Source organism: Alternaria ventricosa (assembly GCF_023758065.1).
Source record: "Alternaria ventricosa strain BMP 2768 chromosome Unknown scaffold_10, whole genome shotgun sequence".
NCBI lineage: Eukaryota > Fungi > Ascomycota > Dothideomycetes > Pleosporales > Pleosporaceae > Alternaria > Alternaria ventricosa.
Genome location: NW_026055690.1, coordinates 705,254 through 731,177, shown reverse-complemented (window position 1 = coordinate 731,177; position 25,924 = coordinate 705,254). Strand labels below are relative to the sequence as shown.

Below are 25,924 nucleotides of genomic sequence, written 5' to 3'. Positions count from 1 at the left end.
ATGATAGCACATAATCGACCTATCGACGTGGTAAACATCCTGCTTAGATCGCACCACTAGATCAGAGCACTGCCACTCCGCAGCAGGTGGTGGCGTTGAGGTCGCAACAGCCATAGGCGAAGATGGAGTAGGAGCTATGGGAGATGAAGTGGGCAATGCTTCGGCTTGCTTTGGGGGAACTTCTTGGGGCTTGTTCCTCTGTAAGAAAAGTCGGGCTATTGAGCTGTTCGAAATGGTCTTGCGATGCTTAGGACGACGATTTTGGTTGTTGATTGAAGGAGTGGAAGAGGCTGCAGTCGAAACGGAGGCGTTGGAACTCGTCGAAGACGTTCGATGAAGACCGCCAAAGGAAGCGTCGGAAGAAGCTATACTGTGTCTTTGCGAAAGCTCATTGCGAACTGCGCTGCCTCGCTTGGAGCCATATATAGCAGAAGGATCCAAGCTAGACAAGTAAGCAATTGCGACATTGAACGTCAACACAAACACTCACACATGGCTACTAACGATGACAGGCGTTACAAACATCTCGGTAGTATTTGACAGTTGCAAGGATACCACGTAAAAGCTCGTGCTGTAGGTATCTCTCGAGGCTTACTTGGACTGTGCGGTTATTGCGGTAATGTAAGAGGTCGCAGATGAGACCACGTCCCTGCAGCACCGCTGCTGTATATACGCATTTACAACACCGCCCTCTGGGCGCTCAGAACTAAACAACTCATGACCACATGGGCAGAAGGGTAAAGCGCAGGAAATAAATCACCTAGCCTCCGGCACTGATGGGTGCAAAAGAAGCGTTCTGATATGAAACTCGTCAACTGCACCAATGGAAAATGGGAAATATATTAGCCGTAGCCCCAGATGGACCAGGATGATGAGGCTTATCGATAGTGTTTAATACCGGAGGTGCATACTCGTGGAACGAGAACAGCCGAGCGCTGGAGAACTGTGGGGTAGCCGCATGGCATTCTCCAAAGAAGTCAGCAGACTGTAGCTGAAACGGGTGCTCTTCTTTATTTCGCATGGCACTTGTCCCAAAGAGACAGGTGCGCGAAAGACTTTCCCACACGGAAGAGTCGAGCGAACGACGAAGGACCGACCGCGAAGGTTTTGATAAGAACTTTCTTCGATACTGCGACAAGGTGAGATAATTGCGAAGTTAAAGGATATGAAAGGACCAGGAAGCGTTTACGTCACTGTAGTTTTGTCGGATGCGTTCGCACATCACTCTGAGTAGGTTCGGGTGTCAGCGTCTGTCGCGCGCTGTGGTGCGGGTCTGTGGGCGCATTGTGCCCAAGTGTGGCAGATCGCCCCGGTGACCGCTTCTGTCCGCAAATGAGCCTCATCTGGGCAGCGACCATAGTGGCAAGTCGATAACGAAAACCATCTCGCCTCGTCAGAAATACACGTGCATTTCGAAATACACGTTAAGGTTCCGCATTTTCGATTGCCGATGTTCCCCAGTATTGCCATGGGAAACGCGGCCCACGTGCACGGGTTTTGGTGTCAGTGATGTCATTCCGTGACAAAAGGGCCGAAAGCAACAGGAAATTCCAATTGGCTCCACACGCACCTTCGACTCCACAGCGCGTCACAGTCCGCGCGCTTTGTTACAGATACCTTCCCATTGGTAATGGTCTGCATCTGGATGCCGCTTACATCTACATCTGCAGATCGTGAAGAGATAGAACGAGGCACATCATCGCCGTGAGATGGGCCAATCACTATGAAGGCATTGTCACCGCCCTCGAGGTCGCCACCACCTTTGACGTCGCACTTCTCCCGATTTGCTATCAAGCAACGGGAGCTCTAACCTAACCCGCACCGGTTGGCATGTAGGCCTAGACTGACACCCTCTAAGCGTCATGGAGCGTACTACGCCTAGCTAGTCCGATGATGATGCGTTTTCAACATGGGAATTATGCGAAGCGGCTGGAGGCGTTATCAGTATCCCATATAAGAAGATTCTTCGGCGCCTCTGACGAAAGCTTATTTACACAAACACCTCTTTCCACATATCGATACCCAAAATATCATTCATCATGGCTCCAAGCGCAACCAACGGCAACCAGAATGGCAGCACTCAGCATGCTCCCACTGGCTCGAAGAATGGCGACCAGTTCCGCAGCTATGCTGACGACCGCAACGCCTCATCAGAGGATGTCATCTACACCACCTCCAACGGTGTCCCATACCCTCACCCATACGAAAGCCAAAGAGTAGGCGAGAACGGCCCTTTGTTGCTCCAAGACCACCACCTCGTCGACCTTCTATCACACTTCGACCGTGAGCGTATCCCAGAGCGAGTCGTTCACGCCAAGGGTGCTGGTGCCCATGGTACCTACACAACCACAGAGTCGCTTGAGGACCTGTGCATGGCAGATATCTTCAAGCAAGGCAAGTCTTGCCCTGTCACCGTTCGATTCTCAACGGTTGGTGGCGAGTCTGGCTCGCACGACTGCGCCCGTGACCCTAGGGGTTTCAGTGTCAAGTTCCGCACCGACGAAGGCAACTGGGATGTAGTTGCGAACAACACTCCTGTCTTCTTCATTAGGGATCCCGCCAAGTTCCCTCACTTCATTGTAAGTACATCAATGCTAGTCCGGCACGAGACAGACACTAACTTTCGAAAAAGCATACCCAGAAACGCGACCCTGCAACCCACCTTACCCACGCGGATGATGCGACAGCCTTCTGGGACTTTGCCTCACAAAACCCAGAGTCGGCCCATCAGTTCATGATCCTCTTTGGTGACCGAGGTATTCCCGACGGTTACCGCAAGATGCATGGATACCACGGCCACACCCACAAGCTCCAGAACAAGAATGGCGACTGGGTATACTGCCAGTTGCACTTCAAGAGCAAGCAGGGCACTGCCTTCATCACACAAGAGGACTCCTTCAACTACGGCCCTGACTACTCGACCAAGGACCTTTACCAGTCCATCGAGAAGGGTGACTTCCCTGGCTGGGACGTCATGTTCCAGACCATGACCGCCAAGGAGGCTGAGGAGGTCTGGGAGAAGCAGAAGATCAACGTGTTCGACATGACACACGTCTGGCCTCAAAGCCAGTTCCCGCTCCGCAAGGTTGGCGAGTTCTTCCTGAACGAGAACGTGCAGAACTACTTCGCCGAGGTTGAGCAAGTCGCGTTCAACCCCGCACACTTGGTTCCAGGTATCGAGCCCAGTGCGGATCCCCTCCTACAGTCCCGCCTGTTCTCCTACCCCGACACCCACCGCCACCGCATCGGTGCCAACTACCAACAACTGCCGGTCAACTCCCCACGTGTCGCTTACCGCATGGGTAACTTCCAGCGAGATGGCAACATGGCATTCTACAACCAGGGATCGAGGCCCAACTATCTCAGCAGCATTCAACCCATCAGCTTCAAGGAGCGCACTGTCGACCTCGACAAGCTCCACGGAAACTTCACTGGCGAAGCTATCACCTTCCTGTCCGAGATCCGACCAGAGGACTTCAACGCACCACGCACATTGTGGGAGAAGGTCTTCGACGATGCCGCCAAGGACCGCTGGGTCAACAACATCTCTGGCCACATGTCGACCGTGTCCAACAAGGAGATTATCAAGCGCCAGATCGCCATCTTCAGGGAGGTATCCGAGGATATCGCTTCGCGCCTGGAGAAGGCCACTGGTGTCCAGGGCTACCCCGGTATTGCCAACCTGCGATTCAACGGAACGCACAACGGCATGGCCAAGTCCAAGGACAACAAGGTTGCCAATGGTATGACTGGCATCAGCGCGAAGTACGCTGAGAAGAATAAGACCAACGGTGCTGCCAAGGCTGGCACGCACAAGGAAATCATCGAAGGCAAGGCCTAAGGACTTCAGTGGATAGATTGATTCTTGTACATTTAGCGAATGAAGTTTAATACCCTTTGAAGAGTTTTGGCGTGTATTATTCCTGAGCTTGACTGATGCGTTACTCCTATGTCCCCAGCTCATACAGTGAAAAGGCCGAAGATGCCTGCAGCCTGCACTAGAACAACAATGAGCAAATCTGAATAAGTAGCGTCGATGTACGCTTTAGGGTGTGCAGTTCCCCCCTTCAGTAAGGTATTGTGACAGGCGCTCGAGCGGTAATGATGTGTTTCGCGTGAACCAAGGGCCAGTGGCAAAGCACGCAGGCGGTGGGACCCCTCGCGCGAAGCGAGCTAGCGCGACTGCCTCATCGGCTGCGGATCACTGGGCAACTTCTGAATCGAAACCTGCCAGCCAGCACCTTGTGCCCCTCACCGATATTCCCTCAAAGCGCTCAACGTACCCAGACCAAAGTCGCAGATATTCCGTCTCGCTCCCTTGTACGCCCCCAAAGTCGTCGACAGCCTCTACGCGCACGGATCCGCAATGCTGCTAAGGGTGCAAGGGTCGGCTGAGCCCACGTCACGTGACGGGGATTACGGTTGGCGTGTCGGTCCACCTGGGCAATGGAACCCATTTCGCGTTCCGCCCGCTAGAGCGTGAGGAGTAAAATCGAGTCCTGGCAGCTCGGTCACTCCCACAGCATTGTCCCGGTCCAGCTCCCCAGACGCCCGCTCGAAGCCATATCATGTTCCTGTCGCACCTCGGCATTCTTTTCCAGTCGTCAATCCATTCCCTTGCCGCGCTCTAAAGCTCGTGGAGCTTTTGGCCCGCCGTCTCCGCACCTGCAGCGTCACCGTTGCGCTCCAGCAGACACCACTGTCGCCGACGAGACCGTCGTCATTGCGCGATAGCGACGCCTCTGCCATTGACTTGCATCGCTTCCGTCACGTCACGGTCCACTACCGCGTCCTTCTAGTCCTTCCTCCCGCCTCTGACCTCGTTCGGCCGGTCACCCTCCCAAGCGCATCCGACACCACCCAGCTCGCCAGCATCGCCCTCGCTCATATACTGCTCAGCTATTGTATTTACCGATAGCGACAGCTACAGGAACAATGTCGCCGCGACGATCATCGCGGGCTCGCACCACCCAGCCCCCACCCAGCGTCGCAACGCACAGCAACTCCTCATCCTCCGTCTCATCAGCGCGTACCGATCGTGCATCCAGAGTCAACCCCAAACAGACATCGCCGCCAAAGTCTTCGACCCCACACTCGCTCTCCTCGGAAGAGCCCGAAGAAGCGCCTCACGGTGTGCAGCCCGAGCCGCCTCTGACCCGCCGACGAACACGCGAGCACGACAATGACGAGGATGAGTCGGCGAAACTCGATGACGAGCTCGAGGACGACATCGCAGAAGAGGATGAGGTCACCCGATGCGTGTGTGGTTACCAGGAGTACCCGGGCCCACCATCCGACGCTCCCAAGTCCATGTCTGCTCTCGCGGACCCAGAGGTTCAAGCCGATGAACTTGGCGGACTGTTCATTCAGTGCGACGTCTGCAAGGTCTGGCAACACGGAGGCTGTGTAGGCATCATGGACGAAGCGGCCAGCCCAGACGAGTACTTCTGCGAGGAGTGCAGAAAGGACCTCCACAAGGTCACAACGAGTCCCAAAGGGTACGTGCTTGTCTTTATCGGCGCTCTCATCTGAGCTCTGTACCCCGCTACTGGTTTCTCTGCCTTTGGTCTCAAGCCCTAGACTTCCTCCATTGCGCGACCACTACTTTATTATCTATGGAGAGCTAACGAGATTGCCATTCTAGTCAAAAGTACTCCCGATACCTCCCCGTCTACGACCAACAACACGGCAAGAACCGCAAATCTTCTGTTTCCAAGGAGTCGGATGGACACCCAGGCAGGGACAAGGATCGCAACAATAGGGCGAGTGTAGATTCCTTTGGCAAGCGTCGGTCGACCATGAACAGTCGAGCTGCCTACGACGAAGACGAGGTGCTACGCAAGGTGCTCGAAGAAAGCAAGCATGAAGGCGGAACAGCCTCAGAGAACGGCAATCGAAAGAAGCGGAGCCGCGATGATAGCGAAGAGTGAGTCTTGCTTGTCGCTCAACGTGCCGCTAGAGACATCTAGCTGACAATCTGCAGGACAAAGCCAGAGATCAAACGACAGCGGACCGGCTCTCGATCCCCTAGCAATTCGCCAGTGGTAGAATCGGAAGACGACAGTACAAAGGCATCTGCTCCTAAGCAAAAACCTCGCGGAGCTGCGGCAAAGAGTCAACGCGAAAAAGAACAGCGCGAGAAGGAGCGCGAAAGTCACCGAAACGAAGCAGCGAATCGACGAAAAGGCCGTGCAGAGCGAAGAAAGGGAGACGGTATGATGTCGTGCTCAACGAAGTAAGGCTTTGGCTGACAATCGCTAGACACAGAGGAACCCGAGCCCACACCTGCCCCTACCATCGAAGAGCCCGTTATGGCCCCAGTAGCGACCGAAGCTACAATCCCCGATACTCCCATCGCAGAACCCAAGCCTGCGCCTGCCCCACGGAGAGGTGGGCGTCCACCACAGAAGGCTCGTGGTCGACTTGGGCGGAATCAGTACTCAAGAGACACCATGCCCGCGACCAATGGTACTTCACCCAAGAACGACATTGCACAATCCCCACAAACAAACATGACGAACGGAGCGAGCAATGGGCATGATAGCAGCGATGGAACAGCTGGACAAAAACCTACCAAGACAAAGAATTGGCGGCTGCAGAAACTTTCCTGGAACGATATAAGAAGGCCAGCCGGAGCTATGCAAAGCTACATAGCTCAGCGACAGGTTGAGATGGCGACAGGGGAGAAGCACGGAAGCCTCGCTCCAGCAGTCCAACCAGCGAATGGCGAACCGGCCCAAGAGCAGCAGAAGGACGAGGATACAGACCTGGCGAAGTTCAAGAACTTGAGCACTACTCAGATGATGGACTTCTTGAGTCGCGATCTGGTACACTGGCAACAGATGATCACTGAGCCAACAGACAAGTCGCCCAAGTGACACACGAGGGATCGCACAGTTCTCGATCCTAGCAGCGGCATTCTGTTCACTTGATCATCTTTTACAAACACGGCGCTTTCATCACATGTTGCATGAGCCTAATGGGTATGGCATACCAGCGGCATTTTCTTTACACATTGGCGTTTTCATCGGTTATTTACGGATACCCTCCACTTGGCTTTCGACGCCGGACTACCTTTTGGCGCACTCTCCTTTCACATCACTTCGACGCTATATATATGTATCGAAGCTTTCTTATGTATATATACTTCGGGTGTAACGAACCACGACTAGGCTAGAGCAATGCTCCCGTCGTCGCATCCTAATGTATACGAAGACGATATTCTCAAACAACTGCAGCGTCTTTGTCTCATCGTGACCAGTCATTCTGTGATTGTATGTCCTATTTTGCCCTATTCTACTCTGAGCTACCCAGCTTAATCTCCAACACACCCATGACGGGATTCGCTTTCAATAACTCCAATATCGCCGGAAAGTTCTCATCCGTCACGACAGTGTACTCGGGCCAGATCTTTCCATCCCGCGTCTTGGTATCCCAGTGTATTCTGAACTCTTGGATCGTCTCTTTGGGTCCGTCGGTGGCCTTGTGCTTCGCCATGACTATGGTATTAGATGTTAGTGAGATGTCGCAAGCTGTCTGGTATATGGGGTGGTCTTCTTCGACGTACATTCAGCGCAGTTGGGGCTGGAGGAGATTGTAGAAGTGATCTGCGCGTTGAGCGACTTCAACGTGATCTTGGAGGATGTGTCAAGCAGGAGGAACTCATGGCGGTTTGAGGGCGGGATCGTGAAGAGGAGGGGGAGAGACATGTTGCTGATGTTATGTTCTCGGTGTCTAGTATATCTGTTGGTTGGTATGTATACGGTAATCTGTTCACGATGCGCGTGTGCAGTGTAGAGTGATCTGGGAAGCTTGACGAGGCGTTAGCTATTACAACATGACTGCGCTTTGCAGGTTTCCCTGGCTTGGTGATACATTGGTTTCCCAGGGTACGTCATCGGGCCAGGGTCGCGCTGGACGGCGCGTCGCTGACAGGGGTGTGGGTGTGCCCCGCTCTTCATCGAATTTCTCGTAGTGGGCCAGATGGATCTAATGCGAACCATTTGTGATCCTGCGGGAGACAGCGAAGATAGGTTGCTCTGAATGAGCGTATTTGCGTGATAGACTATCTTTGTTGCTGTGGACTATGCAAGCACTCTCTTGGAAGACTATGTATGGATCACGGACTATGATGCAGGTACTTTAAACCTCCATGCGAAATCTATCTACAGCCCCTTAATCTTCTCCTCTAATGCGCGTTTGATAGCTAAAGTCTTGTTAGCAAGTTCTCAAGGGAGAATCACTCCAAGCGATAACTTACCGTTGCAGCTCTCATTAGCATCACCAAACAACATCTTCGTATTCTCCATGAAGAACATCGGATTGGGCACATCAGCGTATCCACTCGCCATACCCCTCTTCATAATAACAACCTGCTTGCTCTTCCACGCATGCAGCACCGGCATACCCGCAATAGCACTACCAGGTTCCAGCGCAATGGGATTAACGGTGTCGTTTGCGCCGATAACGAGGGTGACATCTGTATCCGGGAAGTCGTCGTTGATCTCGTCCCTCTCGAGGACAATGTCGTACGGGACAGATGCTTCGGCAAGGAGAACGTTGCATTGTCCTGGCATGCGGCCTGCGACTGGGTGAATGGCAAAGCGTACGTTTATGCCTTTGGCACGCAGGCTTTTGACAAAGTCGGCGAGTGCGTACTGTGCTTTTGATACAGCCATTCCGTAACCGACGACGATGATGACGTTTTCTGCGTTGACGAGAGCTTCGGCTGTTTCTTCCGATGTGGTCTTGGTGATCTCGCCCTCGACCTTGGTTTGGGACTGAACTGTGGGAGCTATGCCGCCGAAGAGGACGTTGGTGAGCGAGCGGTTCATAGCAACGCACATGATATAAGACAGAATTGAGCCGGATACTCCGATAAGGGCACCAACTATCAAGTTGTTAGCACAAACAGTAAGATGTCTCAGAATCGCCTTAGCCAAAGCGCAGCAGGGAGACTACGTACTAGTAAGAAGTTAGCAAAATATCCTAAGAGCTATTCGTGGCGGCTACTTTACCCTGTTGTTAGAAGAGGGTTATCCAGCATGAAACCCTCGGCTACTAAGGCAAACCCGGAGTATGCGTTCAGGACTGCAAAGTCAGTTTGTGTCTTACATGCACTTCGTACAGTCAAAGCTTACCTGTGATGACGACTGGCATGTCTGCTCCGCCAATGGCAGCAGTGGTCGTGTAACCTTTGACAAAGGACAGAGCTGCGTTTCCAACGAGACATGCAGCGCCAATGAGAGGTGCACCTGGCGCATAGGTCAAGAAGGCGCCCATGGTTGCTACATTCGCTCCGAGCAACGTGCTGTTGATGAGATGTCGGCCAGGCAGCGCCAGAGGTTTCGAACTCATCTTCGCAGCTAGCTTCAGAAAAGCGACAATCGATCCAGTGAAGGTGACACCGCCGATGAGAACACCAAGGTAAGCGGAAACCATGTGAAGAGTTGAGATGTCTCCAGAGTGGCCCAGGACGCTACCGATACTTGTGAGTACAGCAGCGAGACCGACGACCGAATGCAGTGCTGCGACTGTCTGGGGCAGCGATGTAGGCGTGATCCTCCGTCCGATCATTAGTCCAGCAACAGTACCCACCGTAGCAAGACCAGCGAACTGGGTGAGGACGTCAGAAGTAAAGCCGACGGCCGCCAGGGAAGCGAGAAAACCGGAGAAAACACCAAGTATACCCAAGAAGTTGCCGCGCCGAGCTACGTTAGGGGTAAGAAGTCAGTAAACGTCTCACATGCGCTTCGTACAGTCGTAACTTACCTGTTGTCTGCGACGCAAGTCCTGACAGCGAGGTCATGCAGAGAACACTACTGACAAGGTAACCTGCTTGGACCAGACCTGCCATGCCAGTGGAAGCTGCTGCGATGAAGCCGCCACCAAACAGAGCTGCGGGTACTGCGTAGAGCCAGGGGTATTCTTTGGGGTCAGTAGGTCGTCTGAACATATCGAGCATACGCTTAGATATAACAAACCCGCCTGAGATGTTAACGAAAGCCAATAGAACCGACAAAGCTCCGAGGGTTTGCGGGATGGTCTCAGGTAGATAGCCGCCACCCATAGCGTACAAGCCGCCGACACCTATGATACCAGAAATGGCGTTCGTCACACTCATAAGCGGAGAGTGCAAGGCAGGTGCCACTCCCCAGACCACTATCAGGTTGTTAGCTCGAACAGTAATATCTCCTAGAACGGCTCTAATCGCTGCGCAGCCAAAGCGTAGTTCGAGAGATACATACTAGTAGGAAGTTAGCAAGATATTTTGGAAACTAACCGTGGCGGCTACCTTACCCTCGATATCCAATTAGACTAGCCAACGCAAAAGTAAAGGCATTTGACATTATTAGTGGGCTCGTGAATTTACCCAGAGTGAGAGCAGCAGTCATGCCAGCTGTCACGCTAGCTACTTGACGAGTCTGCGTCTGCCACGGCGTGAGGGCAACAGCGTTGGCGACTTGGTCGGCAGATGAAGGTGCGGGCTTAGCTTGAACAGGTGGAGGGGCTGGACGTGGAGCTGGTGGAAGGACTTTGCCATTGTATGTGACAATCGCGCCGCGGGTAACTTCATCGGTAAGATCGACATCGTAGTACTTCTCCTTTTTGTCCTTTGGGGTCAGCGATAGCAGGAACTTGGTAACATTGTTGGAATACAGAGTTGACGACTGGGTTGGTAGACGGGATGGAAGATCGGTGTATCCTGCACTCGCGGTCAGTATTGGATCACCTCAGGGAGTCACGAAAATATACCTATAACGGATACTCCTTTGTAGTCCACCATTTTTCCAGGTTCAGTAGCTTCGCAGTTACCACCAGCTTCAGCCGCTAGATCCACGATCACAGAACCGGGTTTCATTGCGCCGAGCATGGCCTTGGTGATAAGCTTCGGTGCGGGCTTGCCTGGGATCAGGGCAGTGGTAATGACAATATCAACCTCTCGGCACTGGTCATAGAATAGTTTCATCTCCGCCTCGATGAACTCCTTGGACATGACTTTGGCATAGCCGCCAGCTCCGGAGCCGTCCTCGGCGATATCGACTTCAATGAATTCCGCACCTAGAGATTGGACCTGCTCACGTGCTGCAGACCTAGTGTCGAAACCACGAACAATGGCACCCATACGTCGAGCCTGGCTCCCACATTAGCACAGAATTGTGAGTTCAGTAGATTCAGGACCTTACTGTAGCGATGGCGCTGAGGCCAGCAACTCCAGCGCCGATTACTAGAACCTTACATGGAGGAATCTAACAATGTTTAGCAGGGATTTGAACTGGATGAGAAGTGACGATCACCTTTCCAGCAGCAGTCACTTGACCAGTCAAGAAGCGACCGAAGGTATTGGAAGCTTCCAGGACGGCTTTGTAACCAGCAATGTTCGCCATTGACGACAGTGCATCGAAAACTTGCGCTCGTGAGATACGCGGGATCATGTCCATTGCGAATGCAGTGGCCTTGCGGGAAGCAATTCGATCAACGGTTGGCTTGTTCTGCATCGGGTACAGCATCGAGATCACGGTGGCGCCCTCTCGGATGGCATCCACTTCGCTATCTTTTCCATCGATACTAAGAGCCCGGACCTTGAGCAAGATGTCACTCTCCGAGAAAACATTCCTGCGGTCGACTGTCTGCGCGCCAGCTTGCTCAAACGCTTCATCCGTAAACTGTGCAGCACTGCCAGCCCCACGCTCAATGAGAATGCGTGAGAAGCCTTTCTTGAGTAGAAGTTTCACGTTCTGCAAAATAAGGTTGTCAAGTAAGTGTGTGTCTCAAAAACAGCGAATACAAGGGGAGACTATACCTGTGGCGTAATCGCGACCCTTCGTTCGCCAGGATAGCTCTCTTTGGGTACTCCAATAGTGAGGTTGGAATAAGGACCTGCGGTGAACGGCGGGGTGCTAGGTAGCTCCTCGTCGTGCGGATCCGATGCCTGCCCGGATGCATACCGCGCGACAGCGGTAACCTGCGAGACATGGTGCTGCAGGGACAACGGCTGCGGGCGGGTAGTTCCCCGAAGGCTTGTTGTAGCCAAAGTATGTTTTGAAGAACGATCACCATGTTCCAGCAGAGGTGTTGCTTTCAGACCAGAGGTGACAGCACACTGCTTCAGAGTAGCAAGTAAGCTGCCCCGCTGCGGGCGAAGGGCAAGCGCCCTACGGCCAGCGAGACAGTTCAGAGAAGGACTCATGCTGTCTCGAATGAAAACGAGCAAAGAGAGAAGCTGGAAACCCGCATCTGCTGGCGATATCCAAAGTTATTCCGAAAGAAGGCGCGGCTAGCAGCTGAAAGAGGGCCAAAATGCAGTGTGAGTGAGCACCAAAAGTGCCACGGTATGCGAGGCATGGTGGTACAATAAGGCGGTACCTTTGGGCCGCCGTTCCTTCGTCGTGTTTGTGTTCTGCCGAATTAAACACGACCGCGCAGTGTTTCCCCGCACTCCTCCACCCTGCCCTGCATGAACCAAGCCCAGGATTCACGAGCCCACGAGACATATTAGGATGCACTTCTCTCCTCTGCACGCGTTCGCAATGGTTTCAAAGTGAAAAAAGTGCGTCTTGGTCGCTTGACAATAAGGTTTACAATTCAGAACGATACGGGTCTTTGTTCAGAACGTTGTCCTCTCACGGAAGATGGGTGAAGGTTCCCCGCTCGTACCAGGCGATCACGCGCTGTGGGGCACAGTCCCGACCGTTTGGTCTATCTTCCGTTCGAAGCGCGCTTGGTGTCTCTGGTTCCGTCCACCAACGCATCCTGTTAGCACCTCGTTCAAGAAAACAAAAACATAACACCCTGGAGCCTACGTTGACTTCAGATCATTCTCTTTACATGTGTGCATCTTGATGTAAGCTGCAGACCTGTTCAGGCGAGCAACGCGCACACGTGGTGGGGTCTTTGAATTCACAGAGTTGACTGCTCGAGTTCCACTGTCGAAATTATCGTACGATCGAGTGGGATCTTTTGGGCAGGCCAAGTAGATGAGTTGGTTCAATCGGGACGGTACTGAGATTGGCAGAAGAAGGCAAGTTCAAAGAGCACATATTGTTACATTACGACTACCAAGATGCTAAAATCATACTAAGGAGTGACCATGCGACGAGCTAATGCTCAATGTAAAGCCAAAGAGTTATTTACAGAAACGAAGAAGAGTATTAGTCATGATATCCACCGTCAACCATCACCATCTCGAATTTTGGTGCGCCCATGCGATGCGGACATAAGTCGTTGTTGTTGTCGGGAGAGCAGCGAGCATTTACTCGTCACGCTTGTTCTTGAAGTAAGACCAGCCACCCCAGTTGAAGCTGGCGTTGACATCGACGTCCCAGGTGAAGGACTTCTGGCAGCCCCACTTGGAAGTACCACCGACGCTGATGTCGAGGTTGGCCTGGGTGGCAAGGAACTTCTTGGTGAAGAGACGGCAGTGGGTACCGAAACCCTTGCCGTCCTTCTCGAGGTAAGCAGCCTGGAACTGGACGCAGCCACCCTTGTTCATGCCGAACATGGAGAGCCATGCGCCAATGATGCCGTGCTTGCGGTTGACCTCGTTCTGCTTCTGGGCGTAGGCGGCGCAGAGAGAAGGATCGAAAGGACCGGGGAAAGTAGTCTGACCCATGCAGTAGGGCTGCTGGTTGTGGAGCTTGTGGCCGCAAGATTGGGGCTTGCTGCAGGAAGGAGGAGTAGGAGGGTTGTAGGTGCCCTTGTTGTAACCATTGGAACCGACTAGAGGTACGAAGTCAGTATATGTCTCACATGCATTTCGGACAGCCAGAACTTACCTATCACGACCTCGAATCCGTCCTGGCCCTGGCCGACGTTGGTAGCAGACTCCTTCTTGACGTCCTGTCCCCAGAGAGTGCACTTGAAGCGGGTGACAGAGTCGGGCTTGTCGCAAGAGCACTGGCGCGGGTTCCACTTGGGGTCACGCTCAATGTAAAGGTTGAAACCAGTGCAAGTGGAGGTAGAGTCACACTTGGCGGCGCAAGCAGCAGTGTCGTAGCTGGTAAGCTCGTAGTATCCGAGGTAACCGCTGCCCTCAACGGAAGCGCTGAGGTCAGTGAAAGAGGAGACGTACCCAGATGGCGACTTAGCACTAGTAGCCATCTTGTGGTAGACCTCGTTGTTCTTGAAAGCATCGGCAGTGTCGGGGGTGGTAGGTGGGCCGTAGGCGTTGGGCTGAGCAGCACATGGGTCATCAGGGTTGATGAAACCGCAGTAGGTGCCGACCTCGATCTGAGTAGCACAAGCGGGATCGGCAGTGAAGGCGAAGGTGTTGGTCCAGCTAACTGGTGTGCACGAAGATGGTGCAAGGTTGGTAGAGGATGGGTTCTCCGCAGGTGCGGCGGTGGGGGCAGGAGCAGGAGCCTTGGTAGGAGCAGGAGCAGGAGCAGGGTCATGCTGCTGGTTCCAGTTCCACCAGAAGGTAGGGTCACGTGCCTCAAGCTGGGCACTAACGGTCCTCTTTGCCTGCTGAGCAGTAGCAGCGCCGGTAGCGGCGGCAGCGGCGACATCCTGAGCCTTGGCCTGGTTGTAGGCTTGCTCAGAGACAACACCGGCCTTGGGGCCCTGGGCGAGGTTGTTGGTCATGGAATCGAATTGGTTGATATCGAATGCCTGAGGCGCAGGAGACGCGGCCACGAGGGCAGCAGCCCCGAGGAAGAGAGAGTAACGCATATCGAAAGATCGAATAGGAGAGTAGCGAGAGTAGTGTAGGAGATTGTAGTAGTGAAGGACCGATGCTGAAGAGCTGATGATGAGTTACTGCCCAGTGTGCCAGAGGGTCTTATATACATAAGATGCACATAGTCATGCCCTATCGACCTCGGTGGTTGACTACTGATTTGAGATCGATGTCATGGGTGGAGACGAAAACATGGCCGGTAAGTTCGACCTGTCTTCCTGAAAGAGTTGGCGGCAGTGCCTGGAAACAATAGTCCACCAAACTTTAGCCTAGCTCCGGGTGAACTGTCGTGGTCGCCAACGCCAGGAACGTGCAGTACGCATGCAGGTACCGAGGCCGCCACCAATGAGAGCCCAATGGCAGGCTGAGTCTGGACCTGATAGATGCAAGTCTTATCAGCTCAGCTCGTCGCGAAATGACGAGGTCAAAGGCTTTGCTGTAGCTCTCAAGGCCATGGTGTTGCGATGCGATGCTATACAAACCTTTGAGACGATACTACAGCAAAGATCGACACACCAACAATGATGCCGCTGCAGGTATCGACGACCCGAGGCTTTGCATCACGGTCAAAGCGAATCGCTAAGCGAAAGCTTAGGTTATTTTTGATCCCGACGTCGTCCCGAAGGGTTCTAAAGCCCCACTTATCCGGTTAGCTTAGAAACTACTGTTGGACATATCAATAGTCTGCCTTCAGGGAAGCAGACTTGCGCGCGCAGAAGTCCCGATCAGCTCATCAGGGGTAGACTGTATGTGTGAACGTTTCAGCGGTGTTGATCTTTTCAGCCTTGCCTAAAGCGACTTCTTTGTTCCTTCCGTCGTTTACACCCGTTGGGGGGATCCTCCGCGATGGATTTCCTCAGATCTTGTGCTAAGCATTGGTACTTGCATCGATTTGCACATGGATAGCACATTGTGAGTAAAGACGCGAGCGCCGCATGATGGCTAAGATGCCACAGTTACTATGCTTCTCTCCATCCGCGGCGATGCGAGTCACATGTGGGCTGCCGAAATCTGAGTTCCTTCGGCCAGGAGCTAGATACCTGAGCTAGCCATCTTCATTCTCTGGAGACGTGACGATGTGGATGCTCGCGTAAAGATGCTGTCGATGGACGTCGCAGAGGTCATGCAGGGAGTCGCTGCGTACCGTGGGACTCTCAGGGGCCCGAATCCCCTACCCTCCCTTGGCTGGTGCCCGGCAGATCTCGCGTTCCCGCTCGTACACCGGTCTATACGCTGCTCGGCCAGCCTTCTGGGCCGAGGACCGAATCTGACGGTATACGGCAAGTATCCTCCTACTGGATCCCTTGTCGTCTTTGCAGTTTGTTGTTGCGGCCTTGCTATTCATCTGCCTGATCAACACTCGGGATGGCGTTCGTGCGTCTCAACACTATCGATAGTCGCTAGAAGGGGTTGTTCCCAGGGTCACCCCACGATGCGCTGTTGTGCGCTGGCGAGATAATCGACGATCTAGCACAGCTGTTGCTAATCCTGTGGTGATGGATTCCAGGAGACAAGGAAAATCCGGTGTGGATCGCTCCGGAACACACGGAGTGGAGACTGCCTAAACGGCTCGGTCGATCTCGCTAGCGCCCTAAGGTTTGGCTAGGCCCTGGCATTGCTCAGCCTCACCACGCTTCTACTGCTACCGCTACTGGGCGTCAACGGCTGCCCTGTCACCATCTCTCAACTAAGTCCGTCTGCACTCTTCAGCTTTGTTGCCAATGCTCTGGCCCCTCAGTGTCGTCTGTGGCTTGACGTCAGGCATGTCCCGCCCTCTTGGCTTGCGCCTCCGCCACGACTTTGTCATCGAACATGTCGGATTAATCGCGGGGTACCAAACACATGCTCACAAATAACTTAGCGACTCATGCTGTAGGTCTGCTCGCATGTTCAGCTGCCTCTAGGCTTCTGCAAAGTCTGTATCAAAAAACGCCACCGCAAATAGACCAACTCACTCTCGGTATCGCGGATGCGAAACGTAAACAACCCCGAGCGCATGAGCCACTTAGGCCTCCTGAGCCACAGCTCGGCCGGACGTATCTCTATACGGTGTCGCTGCCGAGATCCGCCTAGCCCACTGATGACGGCGAATGGGTTACATTCGGACTTAACAAATCGTAGCGGCCATTGCTCAGCGCAACCAGCGAGGATGTACTCCCTCTTCCACGGGTGACGATCGACGCCCCGGAGCGCATTGTCGTCATCTGTTCGGTAGATGCGATCGCAGGATCTGGACATCGGGTACATGCCAGAAACATGAGCTCCCACATATTGAGAGCTTGTATCGGGTTCCAGAGCTTGGCCGCGAACGGTTGCCTCGTCGTCTCGTTCATTTCGTCTCAACACATGCGGAGGGGCTTATTTCAATTACCGACTTCGACCGAGTACGTCAAAGACAAGCTTACCAAGGAGGTAGTTGTAGACTACACTACTGCAACGATCCTCTCAGCTTGCGTCTCTGGTGTCATGGAGACAACTTACATTGTTCTCTGACCTGGAAAAGCTGGCACGTGGACGCTTCAAACGGTCCGCATACAAGGCCGATTGTTCCCTTGATCTCTCCGGCACTTTTGAGTTTCCTGGTGTGGCAAGCTTTTCTTTATGATCTACGAAGAGCGTACTGCAAGCAAAAACAAAGCTTCTTGGACGATCTAGACCTTCGACATGTCGTCCTGAACTGTGCGGATGAGCCAATTGATCACCAGGGCGTGGAGTTGTCCTCACGACTCTCTACCAGACGCATGAGCTGAACAGAACGGCAGCATCAACAAGTCTTGTGATTTCGTATATCGAATTATCCGGAGGCGAGAACGTTGGCAGAACCGAGGCTTGAGGCGAACGGAACCCTCCGACGGATCGATTAATGTACATTCATATGCGAGGAAATTGAGAGAAGTCACAACAAGTGGAGATGGTTTTACTCTACTTGTCTGTACATTTCTGCTTGAAGCCGCAAGCTTAGATCACCTTATGGCTGATGATCCCGGGTAAACCCTGCATATTGATCGGAAGAGACGAGCGAGGATTTACCAGATCGCATATTACCCAATTAAGCGACCCGTTTACCGAGCATACATATTGCGGGTTAAATTACGAAACACCAGTCGAGACCAGATTCTGTAAGCACAATACCCCAGGAATTCGGGACCTGGATATGGCTATACTATCCGAGCTCGTCGATTTGGCTGCCGGTCACGCATCACCTGATCTTCAACTCCACCCCAGGTACGGCGATATTACCTCACCGATGCTGGAGACTATTTTAAGCGCGTCAATCCGCGGCAGAGCACTATCATGCAAGTCCAGAGCCTCGCTGCACGCAACATGGCAATTAAAGATACACCCAAGCTTTTCGTATTCTCACTATAATGCTTTTTTGTCCTCTTGGATCATGATGCCACGCCACCACCGGAAGGCCGCCGAGTGCGACAGACCTCTGAATGCAACGCAGATCACTGCCTTTGTAGCTTGCTGACCTCCATTCATCTTCAGTTGCTCTTGGTCATAGTCTCGTATTCATCACATCGTCTAGGTTCCGGTTTCGGCGGTACCAGATCACTCAATCTAAGGAGCATCTCAACCCCCCTGGCTCAGTGTTTAGATACCGTTGTCTTAATACCGAATTACTCCCCCCGAAGCTAAATTTGGGAGCTGAGCTAGCTGTTTCCAGACCACGTTGTCTCCAGACTACCACAATGTCCATGTCGGAACAGATTCAAGGTCGCATAGCGAGGCACTGCACGGCGTGATGGTCTAAAGCCGCGAAAAGTTGTGGTGTATAAAGCATGTCTCCATGCCTTATTGTTGAAACCCATCGCAGATCCACAGCCTTCACTAAAAACACTCACTTCAACACCCACCACCACCACCACCACCACCACCACCAACGGTCTTTGTCTCAACACAAGCAAACATGCACCCCAAAATCGCTGCTCTCCTCCTGCCGGTCCTCGCCGCAGCCAACCCTCTGCCTCAGACTACCTCCGAGGATGCTCCTCCCGCAGAGCAGATCACTATCGTTGACACGTCGTACTCTGGTAACGGATGTCCTCAAGGCTCCGTATCTACCAGTACCTCGACCGACAAGACTGTGAGTATGATCTCAAGACTACCCATCTGGGCTTAGGAGACGGATTTAGTCTTACTTCCGCGATCTATGGCACTATATACCTCCAAAAGGCTGGAGAGTCGGCATGGTAAGAACAACAGCTTACACTACAATCAGGTCATCACTTACGGATTCGATCAATTCCAGACCTACATCGGTCCCGGCACTGTACCAGCAGGTAGGACTGAACCTACATTCCTCAATGAAAACAACATACTAACACTCCTCCTCCAGACCGCAGCAAGAACTGCCAACTCCACCTGAACTTGAAGTACCCGGGCGGCTTCCAGTACGCCGTCGTAGACGCCACCTACCACGGCTGGGCGCGCCTCGACGAAGGCGTAACCGGAAGCTTCATCACGACCTACTACTTCTCGCAAGACGCCGGCAAGACGCAAACCACGCGTATGTCAGCCGTAGGCGGCGGCGCCCTCCTGACCGGCCAAGTCTACACTAAGCAAGACAGCGTTGAGACGACCGCCACCATCTGGTCGCCGTGTGGCCAGAACGGCATCCTCAACATCAACAACAGGATTTCGCTTACGAATAAGAAGGCTGATCAGGCGGGTGAGATGAGCAATGATGATGCTACTGTTGCTTTTACCCAGCAGCTTCATGTTGCGTGGAGGAAGTGCACGCCGACTGGATCGGGTGGCGGAAGTGGTAGCGTTATTGGCATTGGGAGCCCCAGCGCGAATATCGACTTTGAGTAGAATATGGGTTGGAGTGAGTGATTGGGTAGTGGGTGGTGAGGTGGAGGTGGTGAAGGAAGGACAATGATTGGGTTGGACTTGTGCATAGTCGGTTGCGGTGTTTCTGTTTGGTCACAAATATCAGAGTTGCTGCTTTTTGAACAGGCCACTCGGTGACGTGATTTGGAGAACTTTTGCCTGCCCCTCAGCATTGCAGTGGTCGCAAACGTATGAGAGCACTCGTGCTGCCGACACTTCCTTCCCGGAGAGGCCCTGATTGAACGGGTGTATATGGATTTCGGAAGTTCGAAAGCATGAGAGATTGATTATGGTGCCTCCTTTACCTCCAACTGAGGCATGCATACAAAGCTAATGATATCATGCATCTAAAACGAAGAAAAATGGCAACGTTTCCCTCATCGACCCTGCAAAACCCTGCGGTCCGATTGACACCAAGCCCAGGCCTCAATCCAACACCAAACTCGTAGTCTCACGATATGGTCATTCCACATGCAACCAAAACACTTGCTTCCCCGTAACTCATCACGATGCCCAGAAGAAACCCTTTAATCGTACAAGATGCCACCCAACATAAGACCGAAACATAGCACTACCGCGAGATGCGCCGATCCTGAATGGATCGCAGGACCTCAAGCCAACCACCATCGTCAACATCGCCGTCCCCTATGTATGCGACAAAAAAGTATCAGGAAACTGAAGAAGATCAATAGGTTGCCACTAGATACTTACCATTGTATGCAGCCATGTTTGACGAAGATCCACCCCCATTGACCACGATTGGGTTGCTATCGACCACATGCACTGCCAAGCCGTTGCCTGCAGACGTGACTGGTGGGTCGGTAGCAGAGCTACGAATACGGATGAGCGTGATCCGTATCCGATAGGTACCAGCCTGGCGAATGATGAGCTCGGGAAAGCGCATGTAGCCTACGCCATGGGGGTCGGCCATGTCCATGGATGCAATCGATCCGTCTGCTTCATCATCGTTGAACGGGTGGATAGAGTCGAAGACACGCCCCGTGAGCAGCGCATTGAGAGCATTTGTGTCCACAGACGCTGGGGTGTTTGGGCCAGGTACCAGGGCGGCTACAGCAACCAGGTTGGTCGAGTCTGCAACGGCTTCATCTGTGTCCGCGTTTGTGGTTCGTAATCGCACCACGATGGATCCGGGCAAAGTCTGACCAACTCGAGCAGTTCGCGGTGGCTGCACCACAATGTCCATGGCGTACCGGATCTCTTCCGGGGACAGGGAATGTTGACCTGACCTTGATCTTCCCGAAGTGCGGGCGTTTCCGGAGTGATGTCTTGAACGAACGGACCTGCTTCCTAGCGCCCTTGGTCTTGCGACGTCGGCCATCGAGGATGTGGCGTTGGCTAGCTGATGATCAGTCTCGCCGTTGAGTAATCCCGCGATACGAGCGGAGCGTCTTAGCGACGCGTGGCTGCGGCTGTTTCCGGCGGTGGTATGTCGCGAAGTGGTCCTGGAATTGGATGCTGATGGAGGGTTTGACGTATCTCTCCGAGAAGATGCGCCCCGGGTCGGATGTTGGTTTCTACCTCGTCCACGTCGTGGGCCCCTTCGCATCTGAAGAAGGCTGAACCTGTTTCTCTTAGTAAAGTTTCATTAAAGACCGTGAGTCAGACAGATGATAGCTCTGCTGCTATGTGGTGGAATGTTGTCTTTTGTTGTTGAGGCGGCCGGGAAATGATGTGGACAAAGCAAGGAAAGTAACAAATTGTTGGTGGGCAAGTTGACTGAAATGACTGTGAAGAGACTCCAACATATGACGAGGCCTTATATCATGATAGGCGGTGTTGGATAGTAAAGATATAGGAAATGAAGTCAAGCCACGAGTCAGACCTCTCATCTAAACTCGCTTGGTGAACATGGGGCCGCCCCTCCATTAGGATGACGATGGATCGTTCGGTGCAGTTGAACCCAATACTAGGGCCCTTTAATCTCATAGCCGCCTAGCAAAGAGCAAAAGTGCAGCAGCAAGCGATATTTCGACGGATATAGGCAGAGGTTGAGGTTTGGAAGTCGCTCGCCAGCCCGCTTAGGCCCCCGGTACTGCCCCACATCCCGGCGGCCCTCCAGTGGAGAGACTGCCCTTTGCGCCTGCCTCTGCGCTGTTAATGCAGCGATGCGGCTAAAAGGCGGGCAGCTATCCATGCGCGGAGGGCGGAGAGACGCGTACATGGGCGGACGACGGGCGGCCAGAGAAGGAAAAGAGAGCGCGGAGTGTGTGGTAGAGATGCAGCAGATGGTGTTGCAGGGAAATTGACGAATGTGATGCGTCACAGGAACCCGGCCGGCCATGTGGCAGCAGGGATGTAGGATAAGGACAGGATGAACGAGCAACCAAGCGAAATGAACTGCTCACCTTCTGGCTTGTCACTCCCGCCCGCCTGTTCCTGAGCGTGTGCGGGATATTATTTGGCCGTTGACGTGTGGCGTGTCACGATGACGCTGCACTTCTTTGCTGTGCGAGTCGTGCCAGACGCGAGTTGACAAGGTGATGCCAACAGCGGCTGTGCCTCTATCCCACGGTTGCAGCGTCGATGTCGGCTGGGCAGGGGCTTCTTCGGGGCCTCTAGAAGGCGCCGGCTTTGTCAGAGTCCTGTGACGTTCTATGCTGCTGTTGTATATCAGCCATGCTTTGCCCACACAGCCAGACGTGTCTTCTCTCATCCAACACCCATTACTGCGATGCATTGACGACAGATCCGCCAATGGGGCGCCATTTTTCCAGGACCACACCCTCTGCAATCAACAAAACGCTTCCGACGTACCTCTCCTTGGCTGCCGTGTTCGACGTCAAGCACTATTCTATGCACACGGCTGGAGGTAAGCCTGAAAGCGGCTTCGGGACGTCGTGGACCGTCGTCGATGGCGGAGGAGATGGAGATTGTCTCACTTGATGAAGGAGTCTGGAGCCAATGCCTTGGAGTTCTGGGCGGCAGTCTGCTTCCTGTAGTCAATCGGCCAGCTCAGAGACGGTGAGTACGCCGTCTTATACAGACTCCTCGGACTGCCAGCATTTAGAAGACTTTTACCTGTTGCAGTGGGCTGCAGGTCTCTCGTGGCTTGCCGCCCTGCGCTATTGGTCTGAGCTGAGTGTCGCCCAGTTCCAAAACGCGTCCGCCTGCTTCCCTCTTTTCTAGCATGGTGAATCACGCCGTCCCTGTGCGTGTTGCGCATCGGCTTAGCGTTGCCGCCAGCATCATGTCGCCCATGGAGCTCTGGAGCATGGCGTTCTTGATGTGCATCTCCCAGCCAGTAGCGCCGGTCCGCCCTACGGCTAGCATCGCACGATTGCCGATCCGAGGCACGACCACGGACCAACGTCATGGTATAGCTGCGTGGCCTCCGCGAGACCACCAATTACCGGTCCATCGCCCTGGTATAAGCCTGCGTGACACGCGCCGCTGCACTTTGCGGCATCGCCATCAGCTTGGCGGAAAAAGACAAGTTCCTACCTCAGGCCTCAGCAAGGACACTGTCCGTGCGCGCCTGCCCTTTTGGCAGCCACCTCCATCTACCATGAACATCACTTCCGCAACCTCCTTCCGAAGAACTCGATGCAACTCTCGATACCATCACTAATGATCTCCGAAGTTCTCCGCGGGTCAATCCGTGCCAGAATAGCAATACTCGGAAGCTGATCCTCGTGCTACGAACGGCTACGTGCAGCTCTCACATGGCTGGCACCTTAGACATCTGTCAGCTTCATAGAGAGCTGTTTACCCAGCTTTACCGGATCGTGTAACACCTCCTACCTCGATTTTGCCGTCCTCCCGGTCTGCCTTCCGAACGTTGTTACGCAAACCGGTTCTGCAGGGTTCCAAAAGGAATTTGCCGCATCCCCATCATGTGTGGCCTTGTGTACAAGATCTGCTCACACGAGATTTTCATCACGGCCGATATTTGGCTTCGAGATAACACTATATCTGTCACTCGTATATTTTTGAGCTCTTGATTATCGTGAGCTTCGAGAAATCTTATTATTTCTTTGACCCCGGTCTGTGGTCTAGCATTTCCTGCGGGATTCGAGGTTTCCCAGCACGACCGGTCGTTTGACAGGGCGCCCCTGTCCCTTACCTCGTCCCGCCTCCTAGTGGCCGTATCCGATTTGCGCAACATGCGCGAGAGCATGCGAAGGAAGGACTGCTCACTTTAGCGCCATATGCGGTCTACTGGAGATTTGATTTGTCGAATCGTGGAGGCTGAAAATGATGTGGTGCTTTCGCGGAAGCGGATTACAGCGACCGGAACCACATGACTGGACAGGTTCTTTCATCACGAGATCCGACAGTCTGGGGCCTACTCGTCAACTTGACCGCTAGATGCAAAACCTCGCCGAAGTTTTGTCCAAGTCCCACTTCATCAACCCTTTTTCAGACGCTTGCGCTTCCTTTACTCCGTTTCGCTATTCCACAACTACATGTCCATAACAGCCACTTATCGATTACCTTGTTGACCAATCGATCTCTGCGTCCGCATCATGCGTAAAGCTCAACGTATGGCCCTTCTCTTTCAACTGACGTTCAGGGCTATCGAGTTGTTTATCCGCAATTTGTTCTCGGATCTACTCCATCGGAAGCGATACTCGGGATGTACTGCTCATATCTGTCATCGACTCTGTCGACCCCGACGCATGCGTGGTCAATCCATAGCCATTTCAGATGATCGCATGGCGTGCCGCTCCTTCCCCGAGGAAAAGCAAACATGGAACTTCTACATCGGGATGTTCGTCTCAGATGACTTCCAGATTGCACGATTCCATCTGCATCAGATCTGTCTGCAAAGCCAGGCATTCCGTCGACCATACTGTTGGGAGCGCCCCGCAGCCACTTCAGGGTCGACTGGATCCCCATGCGAGAATGTCTCAAAACATTGTGAGGTGCGGAGATTAATTTCCTGTACGACGTTTCGCACATCGCCGCTCTTCCAGGTACACTGCGACCCTGCGCATGCAAGAATAGATTCTGGATTCGAGATCGTACAGGTTCAAGGAATCTCTAGCGCCTTCAGAATCTGCCACCGGCTTTTTGCATGTGCAATGAGCAGAGATTGCGAACCACGCCCACACAGCAACCAGTTGGACTGTTCGTGGACGTGACCCTAGTAACCAGTTCCTTTACATCTACCCAGACAGCTACACGGGTTCAGCCGCTAGCATGAGCGACGTCAGACTGTGGGAAGACCGCACCCAGATCTCCATGCTGTTGTGTGTTTATACAATCCAAACACATCGCCTCATTCAGTTAAGGCCAAGGCGTGCTCCAGAGAACTCGAATTGAAGGCACTTGAGCCCGGACCTCATCACTCCATCCGGCATACTGCCTACCAGTCCCTGACGGCGCATCATGCGTGACTGTGGAGGAAAGCTCGCATCACTCGAGTGCTCATGTAGCCTACCAGGGTCGACGTTTGCGAGAGATTTTGACATCAAGTGGTCAGTATGTCCTCAATCTCAGTCGCTTCACATTGCGCGTCAACCGATCTTGAAGAGAAGCATTAATATCTTGCTAATTAGGCAGAGTCCATCTATCGACTCTAGTGCAAACATCTATAGTGTCACGCTGGCAAGCACCAAGGCCTTTGATGTTGCAAGTATCGAACAAGGCAACATTTTTGGAAACGCGACTCATGAGAACGCCTCACTCGGATACCGCACCCTCGACCCCATGCGACTGGCTGGATTCCTTCTTTGCATCAAAACGTGTAGGGACATTTATTGAGAGGCGTGTGACGGCTTATGGGTACTACGTAGGACGTGAGATCGCGGTACGCGACACAGGACCCCGACACTATGGGTCCATCGTGCCTACGTCAGTGAATCGCCGGTCGTAGCTAGGTGAGACCAAGTGCGCGCGTGCCAGGTACTACAGTACATGACGGAGTCTTCTCATCGATGTTTGCTACTCAACAGCTGCTGCCAGACATTTCATCGTCCTCTTCTTAGTGCGCATCCAGCGGTCGGAGTCAGTATTGACGCGTGCACCCACGGCGGCGAATCTTGGAGTCTGTAGTGTTTGGTGAGATGCCAGTAGGGGTCGCATGACACGCTGTTGATGTCTGTGATTGGAAGCGAGGAGATGGTTCATTAAACTTTTTGATGCGCTCTTCACTATACTCACAGCTGTGTTGGTGAGTGGATTGTCTTCATGTATCGAATACTCGATATAGTGGTACAACACATGTGCGGTGATGTAAGTATTACGACGCGCAAGCATCAAGACACTGCAGAAGATTCGGTGTGTGAATTGATTTAAGAAGGCGGAAAGCTCTGAAAATTGCGATCAGATACTAGGAAACGCTCCTTCTCGAAGCTACTGGCTGCTTGCGTCATGCGGCAGTCGCGTGGTTCTAGTTGGACCTGCCTTGAACCAGCAAACATTTGAACGCAAGGGCCGCCCCTC

At 53.2% G+C, this 25,924-nt stretch overlaps 6 protein-coding genes across 6 annotated transcripts; 3 read left to right on the top strand and 3 right to left on the bottom strand.

Annotated features, from left to right (window-relative positions):
• Positions 1 to 2,039: 2,039 nt before the first annotated feature.
• J4E93_006320 (uncharacterized protein) lies at positions 2,040 to 3,841 on the top strand (the record flags this gene model as incomplete). Its single annotated transcript, XM_049344236.1, has 2 exons — positions 2,040 to 2,579; positions 2,633 to 3,841. The coding sequence occupies 2 exons, from the start codon at positions 2,040 to 2,042 to the stop codon at positions 3,839 to 3,841; spliced, it is 1,749 nt and encodes a 582-aa protein (XP_049198671.1).
• A 1,094-nt stretch (positions 3,842 to 4,935) lies between these two features.
• J4E93_006319 (uncharacterized protein) lies at positions 4,936 to 6,878 on the top strand (the record flags this gene model as incomplete). The annotated part of the gene is made up of 4 exons (XM_049344235.1): positions 4,936 to 5,498; positions 5,645 to 5,926; positions 5,984 to 6,213; positions 6,262 to 6,878. The coding sequence occupies 4 exons, from the start codon at positions 4,936 to 4,938 to the stop codon at positions 6,876 to 6,878; spliced, it is 1,692 nt and encodes a 563-aa protein (XP_049198670.1).
• A 418-nt stretch (positions 6,879 to 7,296) lies between these two features.
• J4E93_006318 (uncharacterized protein) lies at positions 7,297 to 11,976 on the bottom strand (the record flags this gene model as incomplete). Its single annotated transcript, XM_049344234.1, has 13 exons — positions 7,297 to 7,499; positions 7,568 to 7,734; positions 8,170 to 8,206; positions 8,261 to 8,890; positions 9,052 to 9,090; positions 9,141 to 9,710; positions 9,772 to 10,161; positions 10,373 to 10,705; positions 10,756 to 11,134; positions 11,187 to 11,249; positions 11,298 to 11,738; positions 11,804 to 11,880; positions 11,949 to 11,976. 13 exons carry the CDS (start codon positions 11,974 to 11,976, stop codon positions 7,297 to 7,299), a joined length of 3,357 nt encoding a protein of 1,118 aa, XP_049198669.1.
• A 1,276-nt stretch (positions 11,977 to 13,252) lies between these two features.
• Positions 13,253 to 14,670, bottom strand: J4E93_006317 (uncharacterized protein; the record flags this gene model as incomplete). Its single annotated transcript, XM_049344233.1, has 2 exons — positions 13,253 to 13,719; positions 13,776 to 14,670. The coding sequence occupies 2 exons, from the start codon at positions 14,668 to 14,670 to the stop codon at positions 13,253 to 13,255; spliced, it is 1,362 nt and encodes a 453-aa protein (XP_049198668.1).
• Positions 14,671 to 18,590: 3,920 nt separating this feature from the next.
• J4E93_006316 (uncharacterized protein) lies at positions 18,591 to 19,498 on the top strand (the record flags this gene model as incomplete). Its single annotated transcript, XM_049344232.1, has 3 exons — positions 18,591 to 18,767; positions 18,903 to 18,963; positions 19,020 to 19,498. 3 exons carry the CDS (start codon positions 18,591 to 18,593, stop codon positions 19,496 to 19,498), a joined length of 717 nt encoding a protein of 238 aa, XP_049198667.1.
• A 589-nt stretch (positions 19,499 to 20,087) lies between these two features.
• On the bottom strand, positions 20,088 to 20,720 carry J4E93_006315 (uncharacterized protein; the record flags this gene model as incomplete). The annotated part of the gene is made up of 2 exons (XM_049344231.1): positions 20,088 to 20,161; positions 20,228 to 20,720. The coding sequence occupies 2 exons, from the start codon at positions 20,718 to 20,720 to the stop codon at positions 20,088 to 20,090; spliced, it is 567 nt and encodes a 188-aa protein (XP_049198666.1).
• Between the last annotated feature and the right edge of the window lie 5,204 nt (positions 20,721 to 25,924).